We start from the raw sequence: 16,317 nt of genomic DNA, 5'->3' as shown, positions 1-16,317 counted from the left end.
GAATCACCTTCACCACCCATGGAAGGTGATTTGACCTTTTGTTGAGTCATAATCCGTCATGTCATGTATGAGTAAACAGTATGAGGGTGTACTCCCATTGGTGTTTTACCTTGTACAAATTTCGGCAAGTTGGGTTTCAGAGGAATTCGCAGGTTGAGATTTTGAGTTCCCTTGGCGACGACGACGCGCGTCGCGAGCGGGCGCGACAGTGCGGGACTCCCGCTACGAATCGTTATGTAACACTACACGCGCGCACTACATTACTTCATGACTCGTCATGCATGACTCTCCCAACCGGTGATATATAAATTTTTGACTCGGAAAACTTTATATCTCACCGCTTGGGAGAGTCCCTACATGACTGACGAGTCATGATTCGTCGACGAACCTCTGAAGCCGTGAAATATAAATTTTTCCAATTTCAAGCAGGCGGCGGCTCTCTTCGAGGGGGGTGCTAGGGGGGCGTGGCTAAATCTCAGTCCGAAGTAACTTTTTATCGCTCGCATACATCGTATTTAACATATATTAAAACCTGTCTAAATATATAAAAATACATTTTAATACAATTGCGTAGTATATTATCTATTCAAGGCATTATCCCTCTGAACCGTTCCGCCGGACCTTGGGTGGATGATTTTCCAATTCAGCGAATGAGCGTTCTCGCGTTAAACTATTGAAATTGCCATTCTAAAACTTGTATATGCGTAAACAGTATGGGGTCCTAGGGTACTGTCATACGCGTTCCCGGGTGTTTTCACCTTGTGCAAAAATTTGACATGTTCTCACAACACTCGATACATATGCACACATAACGCGCTCGACAGGCATCCAGAAAGCGTACGCCCTTTGCTGCATGTAGTACTCATCTCATAATTCCTTGTTGACGGCTTTTTTTCTAAAGAAATCGGTCATCGAGTGCACACGACTGACCAAACTCACTCTGACACGCAGGAGAGAGAAAACGTCTTGAACCCTGCCAAACCCTAAGTAGGGTTGATGGCATCTGCTCGTTACGTGCGATGCAAGCTCACAGCGTGGTTCAACGGATACGAGAGGAACGTAAGTCATTGAAAGTGTTTCTCGGAAGCCACAACGCGGATCAAAAGGGCACGTCGAGCGCTTGCGCGCGTAATACACGCGCGAGATGAATACGACTAAACCCTGACCAGGGTTTAGTCGGGGTTTAGCCAGGGTTTGGGCGTTGCTTCTCGAGAGCTCGGCGTTGAGGCACCAGGAACGCGAGTGACTGCGTGAGGACGTCACTCTGTCTATCGCATGGCATAACGGCCGGATGAATACCATGCATCATAAGTGCGTCTACAAGTATTCATCGACACGCGCAATCCTGGTGCCATCCGAGCGCGTTATCCACGCACATGCGGCGCGTGTTGCGAAAACTCGTCAAATTTTGCGCAAGGTAGAAACACCCGGGACGCAGCGGACCGGGTGTGGGGTGCCTCTCACAGATGTGAGTCCTGAGTCGTCGTATGTGAATGAATTTTCGACAGATTTATCGCTGTTTGATACTTTAGAAATTCAATACAGTATACATTGGTCAATTGATAAAAAGTTACTTCGGACTGAGATTTAGCCACGCCCTGCTAGGGTTAGAACAGTGACACAATGTACTCATCATCACTGTATTTCCTCGAAACCGGTGACGAAATGTCGTATTATCAGTCACGTGATTACTATCAGTGTCAATACCAGCAAATGATAGGCTTTACATACACTCAATATGAAATCACCTTCTAAATCACCTTAAGGTGATTTGAAATCACCATCACCACCCATTGAAGGTGATTTACCCAACCTAGCGGTGTGTCTTCCACACATCGTCGTATTCGACGTGGTATACGACACATAACATCGTACGTCACGGTCGTGTAAAGCCATGTATGGCGTCACTGAGGACGGCGCGTGTACAGACAGGCTCGATCGGGCTTGTATATGATGAAGACTGTTCGCCCACACGAATACGCGCGTTGCCCGCATCGCGCGACGTCCCGCGTCGCGACGGCGTCGACGCCCGAGCGCGACGCGCGCGCGATCGGACGATGGATCGCACGCGGGCCGAGGCGTCGACGGAGGAGACGTACCCTGGGGTGCCGGGGATACCGCGCGCGGACGTCGACGCGTTTTTGTCGCGACTCGATGATTGTCAACCGGTGGTGCGCGCGCGAGGACGACGACGCGGGCGCGCGCGACGCGATCGACGCGCGCGTGGACGAAGGGGATCGAGCGCGTCGTGGGGTGGGACTGACGATGGGCGATGGCGCGGTGACGTAGATTCCGGATGAGCTGACGAATCATTACCTGAAGCGCGCGGGGGTGCGCGAGCCGGACGTGCGCGTCACGCGATTGATCTCGCTCGTCACGGAACAGTTCGTGCAGTCGGTGGCGGACGATGCGTATCGATGTGCGGTACAGCGGCATCAGGCGCAGGCGAAGGATAAGCGGGAGAGAGGGTACGATACGAGGGATAAGCGCATCGTGCTGGAGAACGAGGACCTGGCGGCGGCGCTGAAGGACCACGGCGTGAACCTGCACAAACCGCCGTATTACGTCGGCGCGGCGCGCCCGGAGGAGGTCGAGGAACAGGAGGAGGCGGTGAAAGAGGAGCTTAACGAGGAACCGACTGAGAAGAAGAGACGATCGAATTGAAGGAGGCGCCGCGTTTGAGTGAATCGTTTTAATCATTCGAGTTTTTGTTCATAAAATCATCGTACATCGCAACGCTCGTAACGGCATCGCTTTCCACACACGCATCGCTCGCAATGTGTCCTTCCTCTCAACCTTGCGTCTTAGATTGTTGGAACTACGGATTTTGTCTCGCGTCAGTCTCTCGTACCCGCGCGCGTTTCGCTCTCGCTCGCGTCCGCGGTCGCGTCGCCTCACGCACGTTGATCGCGTAAATCGGAATCGCTGTTCCCAAGAAAACCACCGAGAATGTCGCCAATCCGAACACCAGCTTCCTGTTCTTCGTCGCCCCGACGTCGTACATGTGCTTTGCGTGGATGTACGCCTGCGCGCGAACACCGACGCGTCGTGTCCGCCCGTCAGTCTTTTCCCTCCCGTCGCGTCGTCCCCGCGAACCCGCTCGAGACGAAAGATCAACCGTCGCATCGCGCGTCGACTCCTCTCCGAGCTCGCCGTGCCGTTCGTCCTCGCGCGGAGATCGTTTTACATTCGACCCTAGCGCGAACGATCGCTCGACGATCTCCCGCTTCTCCGCGTCGTCGCGTCGCGCGCACCGGTTCGTCCGCGCCGCCGAGCGCGGTTCGCGATGTCGTGATTCCCCGTCGCGCGGTCGCGAGCGCGCCCCTGCGAAACGCGGCGTGGGCGGCGAACATGACGATGAAACCGTCAGAGACTGACGCATGGCGAATCGATGACGCCGGCGGAGTCGCGATTCGTGCGACACGGCGTCCCGTTCGTGGCGCTGGTCGTGATCGGATCGTTTGGTCTTCAGAAACTCGTCGCGGGGCGGTTGGAGGCGCGCGACGCGGCGAGGACGGTGGAGGACCCGCGGGCGCCGGCGCGCGCGCAGCGGAGGCGCCGGGCGCGGCGGGCGATGGACGTCGAGGGCGAGCATCGACGATTGATCGAGGGACGAGAGAGCGAGGCGACGTATGAGATGAAACCGGTGTGGAGACCGCCCGGGGTGGAGGGTGGGCACTAGATTGATCGCTGTTGTAAAGTTACACGCTGTATCGCTATCGATAAACGCGGCTAAAACGCTAGTAAATAAAATTCAACGCGGCGCGGACACGACGTCCTCTTCAGCGTCGCAATCGAATTCCTCTTCCGTGTCTTCATCATCGATATCGGGCCAATAGTTGTCCATGTCGTCTCGCGAACCCGGCGAATTGTACACGACGACGGAACGCTCGAATGGAATCGTGGAGCCCGTTCTCGAATCGTATCGACGACGAACGCGCTTGAACGCGACGCCCGTCGCCGCAGACCACCTCTGACGGATCGCGTCCGCGCTCTTACGATAGGCCCGGCGCTGCGCCTCGGACGTATTCCTCTTCTTGGCCTCCTCGCTCATCGCCCGACGCTGCTCCTCCAACTCCTCGGCTCGCTGCTCGATGCGTCGCTGACGCGCCTTCATGAACGACTGCGCCGCTTCGAACGGATCGACTATGTTCGTCTTGTTCGTCCCGCTCATCATGATTCCGACGCTCACCTTTTCAAAGTTCACCGCGACATGCTCGAGATACGGTAGATCGTCTCGCTTCACCCAGTGGATGCAGTCCACCGGACACGAGTCGATCGCCTGCTGAATGTCGTCCTCGTTGTTCAACCATTGAGCGAACACGCGAGACCGTCCGTAGTCTTCATTCATGCGAAAAGTCGCCGGCGCCGCCCACACACACTGTTTACACCCGATGCACGTGAACTCGTCCACGAACACCGCGCGATCCTCCCCCGGTTTCGCCCTTCGCGTCGTCCATTTCGAGTACGCGTTCCCCGTGAACGAATCCGCCGCGTCCATGCGCTGCTGCTCCAACTCCGCGTCGTACATCGCCCGCGACGCGGGATCGCTCAGAATTTCATACGCCTCATTCAACAGCACGCACATGTCGTGTCCATCCTCGTCGCCGCTCACATCCGGGTGACACTGCGTCGATCGAAGACGAAAATCAAACCCGTCAGTCGCCCCCCTAACCCATCTCTCCCGCCTCGCCGTCACCCGACGCCCGCGCGCGCGCCGCCCATCGCTCGACCACGCACCTCCTTGGCGAACCCGTAGTACGCCTTTTTGATCGTCCGCGCGTCCGCGTCGTCCGCCACCCCGAGGAGGTCGTAAAAGTCAACCATCGGTTCATTCTGCTCGAGCGCGAGCCCGCGCGCGCGGGGCGCTCGCCGTCGCGCGCGGCCGAACCGCGCCGTCGCGGGCGCGCGCGCGCGCGCGGCGCACGTCGCGCGCATCGCTCTCGGGCGTCGCCCAGTGCTGGGCGTCGCGCGCCTCGACCGGTGGCCGGCCTGGGATGCCGCGTCTGGGCCACGAGTCATGACTCGACGACGACCCCCCTCAGAGGGCTGTCGCGCCTCGGCATCCGCACCTCGCGACGCCGCGAGCACGACGGGCGACATGGACGCGAGCGCGGTGAAGAAGATGAAGGTTCAGGTGCGCGATCGATCGATCACGCCGCGTTCGCCCGCGATGGACGAGACGCGAGGGAGCATCGGAACGATCGAACGCGATTCGAATGGATTGGGCGATTTGTTGGATTGTAATTCTCGACCGAGACACTGACGACGGTTCGCACGCGATAGGAACTTCGGGACGAGCTGGAGAAACGTGGGTTGGACACCGCGGGGTTGAAGAACCAGTTGGTCGAACGCTTGGAGGAAGCGCTGGGTGGTGGCGATGGTGACGGCGACGCGGAGGAGGAGCTGGAGGACGTCCCGGACGTGGAGGTGTCCGCGGCGGACGCGGCCACGCTTAAAGAGCTCGAGAAGAAGGACGATGAGACGAAGGGAGCGGAAAGGAATGGGTCTGAAAAGAAGAAGGAACTTCCGAAGCCGAAGCCGACGAAGGAGGAGATCGAAAAGGCGAAGGCGGAGCGCAGAGCCGCGGCGGAGAAGGCTGAAGCCGAGCGTAAAGCCGCGGCGGAGAGGGCGAAGAAGGAAGCGGACGAGGCGTTCGTTAAGGATTTGGAGCGTAGAAAGGAGCGCGCGGAGAAGTTCAAACTTCCGTTTGCGCTGAGCGAACAAGAAAAGGCGCGGATTCGTAACGTCGGCGCCGAGGAGAAGTTTGGATTGGACAAAGCCGCGGACGCGTCCGTCAAGCCGGCGGAGAAGACCGCGGAACAAAAGGCTAAGGAAAAGGCTGATTTCGAGGCCAAGCTCAAGGCACGCGCCGAGCGCTTCGGTGACGCCCTCAAGCCGCTCCCGAAGCCGACTCCGATGTTTACGAACTCTAAGCGTCCGGGCGACTCAATCCCACAGCCTGTGGCGAAAAAGTAAAGGTCTTGACGACGCAAGCGAAATACTCATTACGTTGTAATCACAATCTCAAAGAGAGGCAAATCCTCGATTAATATCAAACTACACGCAGCTACCTAACTAGAATGTACAACACGAGCGCGGACGGAATTTATCTGTCATCCGCGAGCGAGGGCATCTTGGAAATGAGCGTAGACAGCACTTCAGTGCTCATCATCAACCCCTCGGGATCGGTCAAATGCAGTGATGAGCGGTGTCCTCGATCATTCACACCATAAACAGCGTAATCGGGCACGAATGGTTTTATCGCGTCGTGAATCTCGTCCACAACAGATGCGCCAAAGCGCTCGGTGACGTCCTCGAGATCGAGCCCGTCGCTCGTGCGTAACCGAAGCATCAGGTGTTCGAAGAGCGCATCCGAGCCGTCTCCACCCGTTGATATCACACCAACATCTTCACCTTTCTCGAGCGCGTTAACGTATGCGTAGTACTCATTCATCTTTCGCGGTCGCGCCATGCGCTCGCCGTCTACGTGCGACGTCGCACTCATGCCAAACCCGTACCAACCGCCGTTCTGCCAATAAATTTGGTTGTGCTTGCACCTTGCGCCAGGTTTTGCATACGAACTCACCTCGTAATGTTCGTAGCCGGCGGCTCGAAGCGCTGCGCTCGCTTCTCTGAACGCGTCCGCGCTTGCGTCTTCGCTCGGAAGCGCTGGCCTGCTTCCATCCTCCTTCGCATTCTCGCCGTACCATCGATAAAATGCCGTTCCCTTCTCCACCTGCAAATCATACACCGAGACGTGATCAGCACCGGACTCGATGACACGATCAAGAGACGCGCGCCACGTCTTCGCATCCACGCCCGGAAGACCTCCGATCAAATCCACGCTCCATCTCGGCACCCCGCACGAGCGCAACATCTCGATTGCCAACTCCGCCTCGCGGACGTCGTGCGAGCGACCGGCTCGTTTCAACACCTCGTCATCGAAGCTTTGCACCCCGAGCGAGACCCTGTTCACGCCCAAGTCTAAAAACCCTCTCAACTTGTCTTCGTTAAACGTGCCCGGATCCATCTCCGCGCTAATCTCCGCGCCGCTCGCGATGCCAAACTCCCGCCTCAACGTCCCCAAAATCTCCCCTAAAACGTCCACGGGCACTAAACTCGGTGTTCCACCGCCGAAAAATATCGTTTCCAGCGGTTTAATCCCACTCGCGCCGTATCTCTCTCGCATTCGCGTCGCCGTCGCCCGCGTCTCGCGCGTCACCGCCTCCGCGTACGCGCGCATCCCCTCGCTCGCATCCGTCCGCGTTCCGATCACCGATATCGCGAAATCGCAGTAATAACATCTCGATCGACAGAACGGCAGGTGCACGTACGCGCTCGTCGGCGCGCGCGTCGACGCTGGCAGTTTCGCTCGGTCTGCACTGAAACTTCGCACCACCGTCTTCAAGCGTCCGTGTGCGCGCGTTCGGACGTGCGCGAGCGCTCGCGCGGGCGCCAAACGCGTATGTATCATCACTTTCATCACAGCTCGCGATTCAAGCGCGCGCGCGCTCGGACGCGACGTGAAGCGTGACTTCGCGCGCGAGTGTGTGACGAATGGAAATTCACACACAATTCACCGCACTCCGCGGCGTCGCTGATCCGCCATGAACGCCCCGGAGTCCGACGACGACGAGTACGAGGTCGTCGGCTACGCCGGGGCGCGGAGCGAGGTCCCGGAGACGCTCAGAGAGGATGGGCGGCGACGAAATCCGTCGACGAATGCGTCGAGTGCGATTCCGCTCGTCGACGCACGCGCGCCGACGAGCGCGCGAAAGGCGCCGAAGGGGTTCGATTGGGACGACGCCGAGAGCGACGATGACGTTCCAGAAGGGCTGACGACGGTTGGGGAGGACGCGGAGGGGGTCGGGGTCGGGCGCGGGACGGCGACGCCGCCGGGCGCGTCGACGCCGTCGACGCCGACGACGCCGCGACGAAGTCCGAGATTAGCGGAACGGAGCTCGGTCGGTGCAGCGGTCGGTGAGAACGGTGGGACGCCGTCGCCGAGGACGGCGGCGCGCAGGGCGCGAGACGCGGCGATCGTGGCGGAGGCGCTCGGCGTGAGCGCGGACAAAGCGCGGGCGGCGGCGCGAGCGATACGGGGCGGCGAGGCCGGGATGGCTGGGACTAAGACGAAGGCGAAGACGAAGGGAACGAAACGAGCGGCGCCCGGGACGAAGGCGAGAGGGCGAGCGGAGTCGTCGCCGAAGCGCGCGGCGAAACGCAGCAAGGCACCGCCGGCGAGAGCGAGCGGCGGCGTGCTCGGAAGATTGACGCTCCTGACGCAGGGCGTTTCTAGGCCGACGGCGGCACCGGGTGGGGCGAGTTCAAGCGCGCCGACGCCGAGCGCGCCGGCACTGAGCGCGCGACCGTCAGTGCCGACGCGTGCAGACGTCGAACAGCCTATGGAGGACGACATCGACGACGACGTGGATATCGACGACGGAGGCGCGAGCGACGTCGAGGACGAGATCCCCTTAACGGTGGCGGGAGCAGAGCACGACGAAAACGCGGGTGGGCTCGGGGCTTTATCAAGATTGCCCAAAATGTCATCGCCCACGTTCGTGCCTCGATCGAGCGTCGGCGGATCTGTGTCTCAGCGCGTCCGCGCGCGAGACGGCGGACTCCTGACGACTCGCTTCCAACGGGTGATGCAAAACGCGAAAATGGTGCACGCGCAGTTTCTCAAGCGCGTCGCGTCAAATCAGCTCCCGTCCTCAAGAGGCGCTTTGATGTTCACTGTGAACAACGCGCGTTTGGACGCATCTCTCACCAACTGCGCTGGATCAGTGTGCGATTTGCACCGCGCCACGAGCGATGATTACGCCGAGAGTGACATCGAACACTCGCGCGCAATCGTCATCTTCAACTCCACTCAGGCACAAGAGCTGAGCCTCGAGCGCGGACGCAGGGTCGCCATATACCCACCCTGGCGCGAGATCGACCTTCCTGGCCGCGTCGACGCTTCGACGTCCAACGTCGATGAAAACGTCCCCCGAGTCATCCTTTGCGCCCAAAATGTCCTCAGACTGGATTAACGCAGTAGAAACGTAGTAGAAACGCGGAAACACACGCACATAGACACACTATAGACATGTAAATTACAAAGCCGCCGCGAGTTCGCGAACGTTGATTAACCAATCAACTCGTTTCGCTCGTCACGTAAACTGTTTCAAAAACGCCGTGCTCACCGCTCGCCCCCGCGAGCTCACGCTCAACTTTTGTTCACTGATCTCCTTATCCACATCCTCCATGAACATCACCACGAAATCCACCAACGCTCCCACGTCCATCGTCTCCGCGTGCCGCAACAGAATCAAAAACGACACGTCGTACCCGTCCACCGGGACTCGTCTCAAAACCTCGAACGCGTCCGCCCTCCGACCCAGCGCTCCGCAGAACGACCGCGCCAATATCGTCTCCAACTCGTCGCTCTGTCGCACCCGCACGCTCACGCGACAGGAGTTCACGGCGCGTTCGATCAAACACTCCCCCTCGCCCTCGTCCCCGCGCGTGATCCTCACGGGCGCCCGCAACAGCGCCGGCGCGTCCGCGTACTCGATCTCGGGACGATCTCGACCGTCCATCTTCTTACTCGGCGCGCTCTCGAGCCGAAACGCCTCCGTGAGGGCGTCGCGAACGGCGTCGTGGTAATTTTTGTGACTCGTCGCCATGTATCGTGGTTGCGTCGACGAATGACGTCAGAGCGTCGCGCGCGGCGCGATCGATGGCGCGCGCGACGGCGCGTCGGACGCGCATCGACCGCGCGCTCGCGCTCGCGTCCGTCGTCCTCGCGCTCGTGCGCGCGCGGTGCGTCGAGGGCGGTTCTCATGAGATGCACAACCGTTGGATTCGTCGAGCGCTCAACCTGGAGCGCGGCGCGTCGGGCGGAAAACCGAGCGCACCGCGCGTCGTGGACGTGAACGCGGCGCGACGATCGGCTTGGCTCGCGGGCGCGGCGTACTGCAAACACGGAATACAAAATTGGACGTGCGCGTACTGCGTCGACGGACCGACGCGCTTGCGGGACGTCGGCGTCTTTGAACACAAGCGGAAAAGGGTCAAGGCGTACGCCGGGTACGATGGGAAAACGAAAGTCGGGGTGGTCGCGTTCAGAGGAACGGATCCGAGTTCGCTGTATAACTGGGTGGAGGACCTGGACGCGATGCACTCGACGCTGCCCACGGCGGAGGTGAAGGACGGCGTCGGACGCGTGCACAGCGGGTTTCACGACGCGTACGACAGCGTGCGGAAGGAGTTGATCTCGCACATGATCGACATGCGAACGAAGTATGATCGGATGTGGCGACACTTTGAGGTGGAGGTGACGGGACACTCGTTGGGGGGGGCTCTGAGCACGCTCGTCGCGCTCGAGCTCGAGGCGCTAGGATTTCAAATCAAGAGCGTGACGACGTTCGGGTCGCCGCGAGTGGGCGACGAGGTGTTCGCCGATTTTTGGGGTAAAAAGTTCGGTGATCGCACGATGAGAATGACGCACGCGCACGACATGGTCCCCAGCCTTCCTCCGAGGATGCTCGGGTATCATCACGTCGCGACGGAGGTGTTTCAAAACGCATCAGGCGCGTACATCATGGGCGACGGAAGCGGCGAGGACCCTCGCGGGAGCGATAGCGAGTGGACCCACGCCTCGCTCGCCGATCACCTCGTGTACGCTGACTTACCCATGTGCAATTGTAACATGTGAATACGCCGCAGCCAAGGGCGGCGCTGTACGCTTAGATTTATTTCACCGATTTCATTGTAAGAAAAGAAGGTTGTTTCATCGCTACTACATCTAAGTTATCACGCTCGTTCTCCGCGCGCTACGTCGTCCACGGCCAATACGGCGCCCCCCTAAAAGTTGGTCTGAGCGGACACATGCCCGCGCGCTCACCTTTCGCGCGAACCTTTGCCTCGACGTTACTCAAACCGGGCGGCGCGTAAAACGATACACCCGCGAACAAAATCTTCACCGCCTGCGCGTAAATCCAAAACGCCACCTTGTGCGGGGTACAGCCGTGTTTGATCAAGTTGAAGATCCCAGCTCGCTCGTTTCTACAATGACCGTACTTACTCTCGTCTAACCGCCCCTGAAAAGAGGCGAAGAAGTAATCCCCGTACTTTGTGTGGTTCAACACGTTCACGCGAAGCGTCAACTCCTTCCCCGGACGCGTGCTCGAGATGTACCACTCCCCCTCCATGTCCATAAACGGCGACACGTGTAACGACTTCGGCACCGTCCACGCGTTTTCATCCTCTCGCGGCGTCGGATCGAACGCGAACACCACTCGCTCGTTCCACGGCGTGTTCGTCACCTCCGCGAGCGCTCGTCTCAGCGCCCCGTCCGCGTCGTAACAGTAATACACCGAGATCGGATTCATCTCGTACCCGAACGCCGCCGGTGACGTCAACAGCATCACTTTACCATCCGTCTCGCATCGCTCTCGACACTCGCTCGCCGACAAGTGATCGCCGCGCGCGTCGCCGAACCACCCCGGCGGCGCGTCCAGGTCCACGAGCGCCCAACGCAGCGGGTACTCGAACGTTCGCCGCACCGGTTTCACCCGTCGGTGTCGCACGACGCCGTCGTAAAACACCACCCCCCGCGCGTCGTCCACGCCGCGCCACGCGCGCGGCGAGAGCGCGGCGAGGACGACGCAGACGCTCGCGATGGTGCCGTGTCCCAGCGCCCGCATCGCGAGGTCCAGCGCTTGCGCGACGTGTTGGAGCATCGCGCGCGAAGTCGGCACCGCGCACGCGGTCGTGCGCGCGCGCGTCGTCCGCGCGCGCGCGCGTGCGGGCGCCCGCGCGGGCGACGCGCGCGTCGCGGGATGCGCCGCGGTATATACATACCCACAGTACGTGGCAGATGTCCGAGTATGGATTTTATCTCGCGCGCCGGTCGCGGGATGTCTCGTCGTGTATAAATATACACAGTACGTATCACATGTCCGAGTAAAGGTTCAGTCTCGTGTGCCCCACGGGCTCAACACCAAAGCGCGCGTCGCGACACATCGACGCTCGGCGCGCGAGCGACCGCGCGCGCGCGAGGGCGACGCGCGAGGCGACCGCGCGCGAAGACGTCGACGCGCGCGATGCGCGCGCGCGCGGCGGCGCTCCAAGAGCGCGCGACGTGGGAGCGCGGTGAGACGTCGACGCGGGCGGACGCGTGGTCGATGCGCGCGCGAACGTCGATCGTCGTCGACGCGATCGATAGGGCGTGGCGCTACGCGTCGGAGACGAGGGATGAAGAAGACGTGTGCGCGAGACGGTCGCGTCGGGTGCGAGCGGTGACGTGCGCGACTGTCGGTGGGATGATGGTGATCGGGGCGCTCGCGCGGGGAGGCGGGCGAGACGGGACGGCTCGGTCGACGGGTGTCGCGCGGCTCGGTGCGTCGAACGGCGAGGCGTGGATCGATGATTTGATCGCTTCCAAGAGGTTGGATCTGGACGAGTTGGACTGCGGGCCGTGGGCGGATAAAACGTCGTTCAAGGATCCGAATTCGGTGGGCGGTTTAGGAAAGAAGTGGGTCGACGAGTTCGCCCAGGACACGACACCGGGAAGTTACGACAAGTTCTTCGACGGGCATCGCAAGTATCCGCTCGCGGATGCAAATATGCAGTCGAAGTCGCGTCAGTCGGAGCAGGCTGACGGGAGGGTCTACGGAAGACACGGGAACGCAAAGAGCACACTCGGGACGCTGCGCTCGTCAGAGACGCCAGAGATCCGCGAGTCCCCGTTCTCGAGCGCTGAAAACATCGCTACATCGACAAGTGCGCCGCGTAACGACGACGCAATGGACTCCTACGTCGGCGATCTTCTCAAGAACGTCGGCGACAGGACCATTGAAGAGAACGGCAAGACGTACGTCGACGCGCCAGATCTCGGTGGAACGTCAAGGCAAGCCAAATCTGGAGACGGATTGAATATCGCCGATTTATTCGTGAGCGCCGGCAATGCGAAGGAGTTCGCGAGTGGGAAGGGAGAGCATGAGTCGAAGTCAAAGTCGAGTTCAAAGCCGTCCTCGCACTCCAAGTTGAAACACTCCGGGGACGAGGAAGAAGAAGAGGACAAGAAGTCGTCTACGGGGATGCTTCAGAAGTTTTTCTCGAAAAAGGAAAAACCGACGCTCAAAAAGCACGAGGACACAAAGTCGAACAAAAAGACGACGAAGAAGGATACTTTTGAGTCCATGACTTTCAACGAGTTGAGCTTCGCAAAGAAGCCTTTATCGCTCAAGGACCGTTTGGACGAGCACGAACTTCGAATGAGTGGCCGTCTAAGCAAGTATCCGGGCAGTTCGTACCCATCGAACAAGTACCCGTCGAACAAGTACCCATCGAACAAGTACCCATCGAACAAGTACCCATCGAACAAGTACCCATCGAACAAGTACCCATCGAACAAGTACCCATCGAACAGACGCAAGGATCAGGATGAAAACGACGAAAACGACGAGGAAGTGTTTTACAAAGCGTCAGATCTTTTAGATTTAGGAGAGTATGATCAGGCCACTATCGACGATTTCAGGTACGGTAGAGGGCTCGTTCCTCGCGATGGCGGCTCGAAATCGACTGGTATCACCGTCAGTACCGATGTGGACGTGGCTAACTATCCGAGTGGGGGTAGCAGCTATCCGGGCGGAAGAACCAGTTACCCAACGGCGAAAACTGGGAAACACATTGGAGGGGGTGACGACGCACTCGACTTGGACGAGTTCATGTCCTCGCTCAAGGTTGACTCTGCCGGCGCGCACAAGCACGTTGAATCCCGGAAGAGACTACAAAAGGAGAAAGTCGACGCATCGACGAGCAAATTGAGTACGTCGGATTGGTCCGGAGACGAGGACTCAACAGAGCCGTCGGTGAAAAAGTCGTCGTTCGCCTCTAAGACGAAGGCGTCCAAACCGAAGCAAGCTAAAGCTCTCAGCACCTCCGATTGGTCAGAGGAGGTAGAAGACACTCCGCGATCGTCAACAAAGAGCAAGGTCTCTCCGTCCTCAAAGGACGCGTCGATGGATTGGGATGACGAGTCGGAGGAATCGGAAGGAGACAATTCTGGGAGGAAAATCGGGAAGATGTCCAAGGCTGACGCGGCGAAGTACCTCTCTAAGGTGAAGGGTCACAATACTAAGACGCACGCAAAGCTCCGAAATACCATCCCGAAGCTCGGTGCGATGGAATTGGACGACCTCTACGATGAAGGCCCTCAGTTTGATCAAACTGAAGAAGATGGACACAACATGCGTCACAGAACGATAGCCAAAGTCGTCGAAGCTGCCGCCGCAGAGGGGTCACCGATTGAGGCAAGTCTGGGCCGCAAGCAATCCACGACGATTGAGCCGGCATCGCATGATGAAATCATGAAAGGTGGGGCGTGGCGCAAGGTTGTCTTCGGAGGCAGGAACGGTCAAACGTATAGAAAAGTGCGCACGCAAATATTTGACGCGCATCCGGGAAATCCAATAGTTTGATAACATTTGAATCATAGCCGATACAAAATTACGCGTTATCGACGCGCTTCGTCTCTTCGCTCACGATACCCTGCGACCTCGTAAGTTCCGCTTGCACGAGGCGACCGACACTCGATCGGAATAAGCTTGTGAAAACGTAACAGGCGACAATCAAACCGATGGAGAGCCATCCTGTAGGCAAGACGACGTCCGTCAACGCAATGGGACAGGAGACAGAGAATGTTCTGAATGAGCGCTGTGCGAGCACGACGCCAAGTTGACAGCTAAGGATGCCGCTCACTGCTGCGCTGACGATGAAAAACTTGTTCCTCCCAGAGAGATTCTCCCATTTCGACGCTGTTGCGTACGTTTCCTCCTTCACTCTGTCTAGCCTATCCAACTCTTCGACCTCTTCGTCCACGGGCATTTCGTCTAAAATTTCGCGTTTATTCATTATTGTTTGCTCCATATAGTAAACGGCGGCCATCGACGTGGACAACATGCTCACAAACGCCAAGGCGAGGAACAGTGAATTCAGCAACCCCCACGTGCTAGAGCTACTAGCACCCGTACTGTCGCCGCATGAACCCACTTTCAACTGGAGCGCCCCGGCGACGGTGGTGTATCCGAGATAAAGTATGAGAACTGGACTCGTACCGATGCTCATTTGAATCACGCTCAGCTTCAGAATTCCGCACAGCACAGACGTCGGCCAGTCTGGTCCACCGCATAAAATGGCGATTTTCTCCCGGGAGAAACCCTTTTGCTCTAGGCAATAGCGGATCGCTCGCATCTGAAGCGAGTTTATTCCAACCGTATATCGAATCGACGGATACTTGCCGAGTTGCTCGCCAATCATCTTTTGCTGAAGAGCGCACGAGAGGAGTTTCGTGAACCAGCAAATACCGCAGCACAGTAAAGTTGCGGGCCAAAACCCAATCTTTGACTCAAGTCGCCCAACAATCAGAATGCCGCCCGTGAGATATACGGGCGGACCGGGCACTGGTGGAAGAAGGAACATACATACACCGATTAAGATGAAGACAAAGATTACGGTGATTTCGTTCAGCGAGCCCAGGACGTCGACGAGCCAAGCCAAAAAGAGAACAGCCATCTTACCGACACCGATGGAGAAAACGAAATAAAAGAGAGAAATGTACGCTGAGTACTTGAATATCTTTGTCGGTTGGGCAAACCACCAGGCGAGCATCTCGCGAGACTCCGAGGTGATAAAACCATCCTTTGGTGCGTCGGGGTCTTTCTTGTGCAAGCTGAATCCGAGTCGCCGAGCAAAGGCGCTTACCGCCGATACGGCCAGTGCGAATGGAATCAGAGTCATCGTCGCGCAGAATAACAGAGCCTTCGCGAGATCCGTCTTCGTGTAGCCGATAACTTTTTGTGCGAGCTTATTTTTTGTCACCTGTTGCGCGAGGCGTTTGGGCCCCGCGGTGATGAAGCACGCGATGGCAAACATGGCACAAAAGACGACCGCGAGCTGGATTGCGTCGGTTGCGATACCCATCTCGACCGGCGATAGTGCGACGCTGATCCAACTTCCAAAGCCGACGATAATGGCGAGAATCGTGACGAGTTGTAACGCGCCTGCGCCTTTCGCAAGTCTGGAGCACGAGAGTCCGTACACGAGGTTCAAAGCAGAGATGGCGAGCGGAGCGGCGTATATGATGTACACCACATTTTCGCACCCATCTATGAGATCGTTACCGGCTGTCGCCGAGGTGTCGCCACATCCCATCTTGAGTGCGTACGCGTTGAACATTTCATTGCTCCACCGCTTATCCCAAACAAACGACCATACGACGAACGCCGAAAAGGCTGTAAAGGAGACGACGTAGCTCGCGCG

General features: G+C 58.5%; 12 protein-coding genes across 12 annotated transcripts; 6 read left to right on the top strand and 6 right to left on the bottom strand.

The window, feature by feature from the left end:
* Positions 1-2,057: 2,057 nt before the first annotated feature.
* Positions 2,058-2,664, top strand: OT_ostta01g01210 (Transcription initiation factor TFIID, 23-30kDa subunit; the record flags this gene model as incomplete). Its single annotated transcript, XM_003074133.1, has 2 exons — positions 2,058-2,171; positions 2,290-2,664. The coding sequence occupies 2 exons, from the start codon at positions 2,058-2,060 to the stop codon at positions 2,662-2,664; spliced, it is 489 nt and encodes a 162-aa protein (XP_003074179.1).
* A 127-nt stretch (positions 2,665-2,791) lies between these two features.
* On the bottom strand, positions 2,792-3,353 carry OT_ostta01g01200 (unnamed product; the record flags this gene model as incomplete). The annotated part of the gene is made up of 3 exons (XM_022985256.1): positions 2,792-2,818; positions 2,903-3,025; positions 3,255-3,353. The coding sequence occupies 3 exons, from the start codon at positions 3,351-3,353 to the stop codon at positions 2,792-2,794; spliced, it is 249 nt and encodes an 82-aa protein (XP_022838155.1).
* Positions 3,354-3,391: 38 nt separating this feature from the next.
* OT_ostta01g01190 (Cytochrome c oxidase assembly protein COX16) lies at positions 3,392-3,682 on the top strand (the record flags this gene model as incomplete). Its single annotated transcript, XM_022985255.1, has 1 exon — positions 3,392-3,682. The coding sequence occupies one exon, from the start codon at positions 3,392-3,394 to the stop codon at positions 3,680-3,682; it is 291 nt and encodes a 96-aa protein (XP_022838154.1).
* Positions 3,683-3,754: 72 nt separating this feature from the next.
* Positions 3,755-4,938, bottom strand: OT_ostta01g01180 (3Fe-4S ferredoxin; the record flags this gene model as incomplete). Its single annotated transcript, XM_022985254.1, has 2 exons — positions 3,755-4,627; positions 4,741-4,938. The coding sequence occupies 2 exons, from the start codon at positions 4,936-4,938 to the stop codon at positions 3,755-3,757; spliced, it is 1,071 nt and encodes a 356-aa protein (XP_022838153.1).
* Positions 4,939-5,101: 163 nt separating this feature from the next.
* Positions 5,102-5,979, top strand: OT_ostta01g01170 (SAP domain; the record flags this gene model as incomplete). The annotated part of the gene is made up of 2 exons (XM_022985253.1): positions 5,102-5,137; positions 5,287-5,979. The coding sequence occupies 2 exons, from the start codon at positions 5,102-5,104 to the stop codon at positions 5,977-5,979; spliced, it is 729 nt and encodes a 242-aa protein (XP_022838152.1).
* A 130-nt stretch (positions 5,980-6,109) lies between these two features.
* On the bottom strand, positions 6,110-7,486 carry OT_ostta01g01160 (Radical SAM; the record flags this gene model as incomplete). The annotated part of the gene is made up of 1 exon (XM_003074131.1): positions 6,110-7,486. One exon carries the CDS (start codon positions 7,484-7,486, stop codon positions 6,110-6,112), a length of 1,377 nt encoding a protein of 458 aa, XP_003074177.1.
* A 124-nt stretch (positions 7,487-7,610) lies between these two features.
* On the top strand, positions 7,611-9,041 carry OT_ostta01g01150 (unnamed product; the record flags this gene model as incomplete). Its single annotated transcript, XM_022985252.1, has 1 exon — positions 7,611-9,041. One exon carries the CDS (start codon positions 7,611-7,613, stop codon positions 9,039-9,041), a length of 1,431 nt encoding a protein of 476 aa, XP_022838151.1.
* A 120-nt stretch (positions 9,042-9,161) lies between these two features.
* On the bottom strand, positions 9,162-9,677 carry OT_ostta01g01140 (ARP2/3 complex, 20kDa subunit (P20-Arc); the record flags this gene model as incomplete). The annotated part of the gene is made up of 1 exon (XM_003074129.2): positions 9,162-9,677. One exon carries the CDS (start codon positions 9,675-9,677, stop codon positions 9,162-9,164), a length of 516 nt encoding a protein of 171 aa, XP_003074175.2.
* Positions 9,678-9,730: 53 nt separating this feature from the next.
* On the top strand, positions 9,731-10,708 carry OT_ostta01g01130 (Lipase, class 3; the record flags this gene model as incomplete). The annotated part of the gene is made up of 1 exon (XM_003074128.2): positions 9,731-10,708. One exon carries the CDS (start codon positions 9,731-9,733, stop codon positions 10,706-10,708), a length of 978 nt encoding a protein of 325 aa, XP_003074174.2.
* A 118-nt stretch (positions 10,709-10,826) lies between these two features.
* Positions 10,827-11,699, bottom strand: OT_ostta01g01120 (Protein of unknown function DUF1365; the record flags this gene model as incomplete). Its single annotated transcript, XM_003074127.2, has 1 exon — positions 10,827-11,699. One exon carries the CDS (start codon positions 11,697-11,699, stop codon positions 10,827-10,829), a length of 873 nt encoding a protein of 290 aa, XP_003074173.2.
* A 399-nt stretch (positions 11,700-12,098) lies between these two features.
* Positions 12,099-14,477, top strand: OT_ostta01g01110 (unnamed product; the record flags this gene model as incomplete). The annotated part of the gene is made up of 1 exon (XM_003074126.2): positions 12,099-14,477. The coding sequence occupies one exon, from the start codon at positions 12,099-12,101 to the stop codon at positions 14,475-14,477; it is 2,379 nt and encodes a 792-aa protein (XP_003074172.2).
* A 28-nt stretch (positions 14,478-14,505) lies between these two features.
* On the bottom strand, positions 14,506-16,233 carry OT_ostta01g01100 (unnamed product; the record flags this gene model as incomplete). The annotated part of the gene is made up of 1 exon (XM_003074125.2): positions 14,506-16,233. One exon carries the CDS (start codon positions 16,231-16,233, stop codon positions 14,506-14,508), a length of 1,728 nt encoding a protein of 575 aa, XP_003074171.2.
* Between the last annotated feature and the right edge of the window lie 84 nt (positions 16,234-16,317).

The sequence above is a fragment of the Ostreococcus tauri genome (genome assembly GCF_000214015.3).
Source record: "Ostreococcus tauri WGS project CAID00000000 data, contig chromosome 01, whole genome shotgun sequence".
Lineage (NCBI taxonomy): Eukaryota > Viridiplantae > Chlorophyta > Mamiellophyceae > Mamiellales > Bathycoccaceae > Ostreococcus > Ostreococcus tauri.
The sequence above is the reverse complement of the archived record's forward strand: the minus strand, read 5'-3'. Positions and strand labels throughout refer to the sequence as shown.